This window comes from Nansenia antarctica, assembly GCF_963989245.1.
Source record: "Nansenia antarctica genome assembly, chromosome: 11".
NCBI classification, from domain to species: domain Eukaryota; kingdom Metazoa; phylum Chordata; class Actinopteri; order Argentiniformes; family Microstomatidae; genus Nansenia; species Nansenia antarctica.
In genome coordinates this window covers 14,808,268-14,814,804 of record NC_137681.1, presented here as the reverse complement: position 1 = coordinate 14,814,804, position 6,537 = coordinate 14,808,268, and the positions used below count along the sequence as shown (strand labels likewise).

Here is a 6,537-nt window from a genome sequence, read left to right as displayed (position 1 = left end):
GCAAACTCACTAACCCATAGTCCAATTCCACCGAACACGACAGCGTGGGCGCCGCTGAGAGCGTTGAACGGGCTGCGCTCTCCTCAGCACTCCAGTTCGGTCATGACAGGTTTGGAATCGCTATGGCCACGGGGATTCGGTGCTAAGACTTTGGGACACTTTGCAATCAGTTACTCTGATTAAAATGTTTTTTTATTGAAATAAACAGAAGAGTTTGAAATATATATAATATCATAAGTAGGGTGCATGGTTTTATTTGGCGACGACAGCTTCGGGTAACCGCGCCACTGCGCGCAAAGGCGCAATGGGAGAACAGGTGCATTTTTTCATGTAAGGTGTAAACTGATGGTCATCAGAATGCCGTATTGTGGATTTTCACCAATGACCAGAGGTGTAGTAAGTCAACGGGATACTCTTGATTGAAATTATATCGTGCCACAAAGAATCCAATGTGACGATAAAGTTTCCAATTGAAGGTAAGGAATTGTGTTAAACTTAATTATTAGTTATTTATTTTGTCCTTTCATAGTTTTTCAATTTGTGGTGATTTATATTGTGCCATTAGCTTTAATGCGGATATTTCGTTTCATGAGAACGTAACAGGTTATCATTCGAAGACTAACGTAAGTAAAAACGTTTAGCTGTTTTTGTTTTTAAAACAGAAAGATTCAAAGATTATTCCTCTGGAACACTATTGCCACTTTCTATCCTCTGATTCGAAACACGTACCTGTTATTGGTAATGTTGTAGCCTGGAAAGGGGAATTTCGTGCGCGCATTTCTGTGCCACTTTGCGCGCACCGTTTATTGAGTATGTTCTCATGATTGATGAGATTCATGATTTACATGTTAGTTTCCATGGTGAAGGCAATGGCCTCTCCGTCAGCAAATACATAATCACCACACAGTATCTGTTTACCTAACAGAGCCTATTAGTAGTGTAGCCTAAAGAAATACATGAATAAAGCATGATGATTTGTATTTACATTTTCTTGTAATTAATATTTTATTAATATGTTTAATTAATCATTGGGTAGCTTATAGACCGACATGTAATTGGAAAACAGAATCAAAGAGAAAAGCAATGTTCTACCAGTGTCTAAATCGAGCGCACAGGTTGTCCATAGCGAGCTGTTCCCCGCCCGATCAATCGATTGGAGTGTCTGCGTGTTGGGCAATAAACGCACACGATGACAGAGTACATATCAAATCCAATTCGGAACCCCTATAGATTTTTCCCATAAAGAAGGCTATTAACATTTACGTTTTTTTGTGTATTTTATTTTCCAGAAACGGCTAAGAAACAACACTTGTTGAACAATATTCAATATTTAATATTTCAGTCATAATCATAAATAAAAAAACAGGCTACTGCACTCTCTGCAGTCAGTCTGCAGGACATATACTGATCAGTTTCTATCTGGCAAAAAAGCTTATGTAGCCTTCAGCACAGATGCAAGATCAGTGTTATAGATCAGTGTTATCAGTTCACAGCAGCCAGGGACAGTTTGTCCAATTTAAATCAATTAGATCAACATTTGCCTTCACAGTACAGATACTGCTAGGCAGAGTGGGTAAAATAGGCAGGGTTTAAAGTCCCAATTGGCCAACATACCGTATTTATTTATTTTTATTTTATTTTTCAGATTTTATCCCTTTTTCACCCAATTTGGTAGCCAATTGAACCCAACCTAGCATCCAATTATCCCCTGCCTATTGCATAGGATCCGCCGCACGACCCCGTGGCCGGCAGTCCCAGAAGAGGCCGCCAGGCAGACTAGCTGACTGGCTCCTCGAGCCCAGCACCGTTATTCCGGCACCCAGGGGGCGGTGTTGCGCGACGGATCCTTGTCCAGAAATACTCCTATACCGCCCTCGGAAGCGGCCGCCCAATATGCCGCTTCCCGTGTGCCTCGGCCATATCTGGATCTGGCGAGCCGGGATACGAACCCCGGCCCCGGTGGGCAGCATGCACTAGTGGCCAGTGCGTAGACCGCTACACCACCGCGGGGCCAACGTACCGTATTAAGCCTCATTCACATAATGGCTTTCCCATTCAATTCCATGGAATTTACCTGGTATAGGGCATGTGTGAACAGAATTTCAAGGGAAATCTGCTCAGGCAATTTCCCTGGTCAAGATCTTGTGAAATACCATTGAAAAATGCAGGGAAGACTTAGTTGTGAACAGAAGCATGAACATTGCCTGGTCCAACTTGCAAAGGGTGTCTGACACAAGACGTTTTCACATGGAACAAGTGAACAATCGCAAGTAGTTTCTCGTCTAAGGCTTGGTTCTAAAAGTTGTAGCACATACTCAAATGTGTTGGGCAACATGCGTAAGTTATTCAGGACATCTGACCAAAAAACCTGACCGTGTGGCCTCTTTCGCTTCCACATTCTTCTTTCCATGTTCTGTGCCTGAACAAAGGCCATAGCAACTGCCGATCTTCGCCTTATATGGCGCTTCAGTCTCACGCACCTGTCGAATTCACGTCTACTACGTCCCAGTTCTGCATCCAGTTAAATGCGTGATTATATATATATATATATATAGCTTATGAAACGAACATCAAAAATCACTATGTGTGTAAAGGACTTTGTGTAAAGGACTTTAGAGTGAGAGAATAAAGCCCAATGGGAAAAGGAGGGGAGGTGGAGAGAGAATGAAGGCCAATGATTGTTTAAGAATACCCTGAGTGTGTGAAAAAAACAGAAAAATACAGAACATTACATTAAACTTGCAATTGTTGCCATGGTGCCTTGCTGGAATTCAATATATTCAACACTTTCTCTGTTCTCACTCCCTCTCTATGTTTTCTCTCCATCAACTCTCAGGTGAGGATGTGATACTGGTGTCTCATATCTCAACCCTGAACAACCCCAGCCCCCCAAACCTGTCAACATGGATCCCTGGCCCCTCCTCCCACTGCCCCCCAACCTGTCCCTCCCTGAGCCCCTGTACTACGACAGCTACTTCCTGGGGAACCAGTCTGAACTGGGGAACAGGACCGACCTGGGTCCCAGGAACGACACTCTGGACGACATCCACGAGGCCTACGACAAGACCAGCTCCGTGGTCATCACCTTTATCTATTTTGTGGTGTGTGCTGTGGGGCTGACCGGCAACGCCCTGGTCATCTACGTCATCCTGCGCTACGCCAAGATGAAAACGGTCACCAACATCTACATCCTGAACCTTGCGGTGGCTGACGTCCTCTGTATGCTCAGCCTGCCCTTCATCGCCATGCAGCTGGCTCTGGTCCACTGGCCCTTCGGCGCCGTCCTCTGCCGCTTGGTCATGACCGTGGACTCCCTTAACCAGTTCACCAGCATCTTCTGTCTCATGGTGATGAGTATCGACCGCTACTTAGCCGTGGTCCACCCCATCAAGTCCACCAAGTGGCGGAAGCCCCGCGTGGCCAAGATCATCAATCTGACCGTGTGGGGCGTGTCCATGCTCGTCAACCTGCCAATCATGATCTTCAGCGGCCTGACACCCAATAAGAACCAGGCCGACTCCTGCACCATAGTGTGGCCAGAGCCCCAGGAGGCCTACCAGACCGCCTTCATCATCTACACCTTCTTCGTTGGCTTCTTTGTGCCTCTCATCGTCATCTGCCACTGCTACCTGCTCATCATCATCAAGGTAGAGTCCCCCTCCCAGTCCCCCTCCCGTGGTTCACATCATTAGGCTGCGTTCTATAGCCAGTCTCTCACCTTAATGACGCTTAATGATGTGCTTATTTTCATGTCTTGCTTGTTGTTCAGTACGATGTCTGTAGTATGTCTCATGATTGACCTCCAGTGCTCTTCATTGGTCAATTAACAAAGAGAATTATTCCCGTAAAACAGGTGAAGTCGTCTGGCATGCGTGTGGGCTCCACCAAGAGGAAGCGCTCGGAGAGGAAGGTGACCAGGATGGTGTCCATCGTGGTGGCTGTGTTTGTCCTCTGTTGGTTGCCCTTCTACGTCTTCAACGTCACCTCTGTCACCGGCACCATCAGCACCACCGCCGTCCTCAAGAGCACCTTTGAGTTCGTGGTGGTGCTCGGCTACGCGAACAGCTGCGCCAACCCCATCCTGTACGCGTTCCTGTCGGACAACTTCAAGAAGAGCTTCCAGAACGTCCTGTGTCTGAAGGAGGTGGCCGGGCTGGACGAGATGGAGCGCAGTGACAGCCGCATGGACAGGACACGCATGGTCAATGACGTTACGGCGGAAACACATAATGCACTGCTCAACGGGGAGCTGCAGACCAGTATCTAAGGGTCTGAGGGAGTGGGGGAGGTGGTGGGCCAGTGGTGGGCTGATGGTGGGCCGGTGTTCTGACCCAGCCAGGGCAGAGGTCTCTCTGGGCAGATGGACCATCCCCAGCCTGCTGCCAGAACATGTAGGAGAAGTGTAAAATGAGCAACTCATATCACCATCTGGACAGTGGCCTAAATCTAGAGGAATCAGGAATGATTCATTAACACTATGAGACAAGAGCTGCCATGTTTCATTCATATACATTGACTCATCTGGTCTCGAGGGGTTGGTATGGCAAAGCAAATTTTTTATACAGCATCTTATTTATTGATAAGGAAGATGTTACATCGATTGCCCCCTGTCAGTGAGTCTGTATTGATTCTCAAACTCTTTCATTTTGCATTCCAGGATTATTGGATGAAAATCTCTCTTGACTGCCTTCAAAGTATCTTGATGATGTGCATTGACATGATTCCTTCTGTTATATTTGTATTTTTCAAAACTGTGATCATATTTCGTGGTTTCTGCATGCAGTGTCACGGCTCTAGGCCACATTCCCAGTTATAATCATTCTGAATCATTGAATATGTAGAGTCGTTGTTGATTTAATTTACTAGTTGGCATTGTCAGGACTAGTTGGCTTAAAGCTGATTTTCCCTAGCACAGCCAGGCTGTTAATGCCAACTTTGATGTTACTCAGCAGAATGACTGATAACAGTGTCTGTTCTCTGCTCTGCGAGTGACGCAGATGATCTCTGGTTTCTGAATGAGCAGCAGAGTAGTTTCATCATGGATACCGAGCCAGGAGAGTCTGCACTGTTTTCGCCGGTTGATAGACTTTTACCACAGTCCAAGGCCAGCGCCATTATCTCCCAACTGTTTGTGTGTGTATGTATATGTGTGCGTGTGTGCATGCGTGCGTGCGTGCCTGCCTGCCTGCCTGCCTGTCTGCCTGCATGCCTGTGTGCGTCTGTGAATGTGAGTGTATGTGTCTGTGTGTCTGCCTTTCTGCATGTTTGCTTGTGTATGTATCTGTATGCATGTACACTTGACAGCTTCAGTGCACCCGCGTGTGTATGAGACACACACATTTCACGTCCTATTAAGGCAGTGAAGACAGGCGTTGTAATTAGTACCATTGAGCTGACAGAGCTGAGGTAATTAGTACCATTGAGCTGACAGAGCTGAGGCAGACTGGACCCCATGCAGAAAGTGGGGTTGTACAGATCAAGGCAGAGGAGGACCGGGAGGCCGTCACCTCTGTCTTCTTTATGTGTTGTTCATTTGTGAAGGGCTAGAACATGCACTCCTATGGATGCACTGTTCAAACTGAACTCTCTATCTCCCTAACTCTTTATCGCGTCCCTGAACACCCCACCCCAACCCCAACCTGACTCAACCTAACCATACAACAAGGAAGGCTGGTGGAGACAGAAATCAGAGGACGGGGCTCATTGTTTGTGCGTGGAATGGAATGCATTACCATGAGCCCCGTCCTCTGATTTCTGTCTGCACCAGCTCTTATGTGCCTTTGAACATTGAGGAGAACAGGCGGTGTTGTATGTAATGACAATGACCATCGACACACCCCTGTCCCCAATCGACCAAAGCTTACCATTAGCTTGCATGCTATGGTGGGGTTGGAGGGGATGCAGGGGTCGTTCTACGTAAGAACAAGTAGGGAAGAGATTTATCCTTTTATGTAAGCACACTTTCTATCCTGTGTGTGAGTATTATCTCTGTCTTAAGTTCCTAAATATCTCCCAACTTTGGGTGTGTGTTACTACTGTATGTGTCATGATTTACTGTGTAATGTCATTTAAGAGATGGATGATGATGTTTTATTGAGCAGTCATATACTTATGAAATACAGGCCACTTTGTGTTTATGTGGTTATGTCTGTGTGTGCGTGTATGTGTGTGTGTGTGTGTGTGTCTCTCTCCCTCCGACGTCATACAGTACATACAGTACCCAGGCACTTCCTCATAATGTCATTCAAGAGAATCAGATGGAACAGCTGTAGTCATGTTAATCTGATGCATACCATTACGCCTTGTGAAACCCCCCTAAAACAAACAAGAATTACACATACTGTAAATAATATGAATTTACTTGTGTGTGAGGAGGAGGAGAGAAGCCATACTGAACAGGTATGTCATTGTTACTAATTAAACAAATTGGCCAGAGAGGTAGGGGAATGGGTCAATGTACTCAAACATTGAGTAATACATGACGTCTATGTTTAACGGCTGCAGGGCCGTGCAGAAGAGAACCACACCACCCGTTCC

The 6,537-nt window shown here is 46.2% G+C and overlaps 1 protein-coding gene across 1 annotated transcript; it reads left to right on the top strand.

Annotated features, from left to right (window-relative positions):
* Nucleotides 1-6,141, top strand: sstr2a (somatostatin receptor 2a). The gene is made up of 3 exons (XM_080541996.1): nucleotides 1-476; nucleotides 2,837-3,647; nucleotides 3,854-6,141. The coding sequence occupies exons 2-3, from the start codon at nucleotides 2,904-2,906 to the stop codon at nucleotides 4,265-4,267; spliced, it is 1,158 nt and encodes a 385-aa protein (XP_080398122.1). The 5' UTR covers nucleotides 1-476; nucleotides 2,837-2,903; the 3' UTR covers nucleotides 4,268-6,141.
* Nucleotides 6,142-6,537: the final 396 nt, after the last annotated feature.

Bases quoted from the DNA above. Each gene is read 5' to 3' on its own strand.
- sstr2a (XM_080541996.1), top strand. From the start codon at position 2,904: ATGGATCCCTGGCCCCTCCTCCCACTGCCCCCCAACCTGTCCCTCCCT. The intron at 3,648-3,853 runs GTAGAGTCCCCC...CCCGTAAAACAG, and splicing joins ACCTGCTCATCATCATCAAG to GTGAAGTCGTCTGGCATGCG.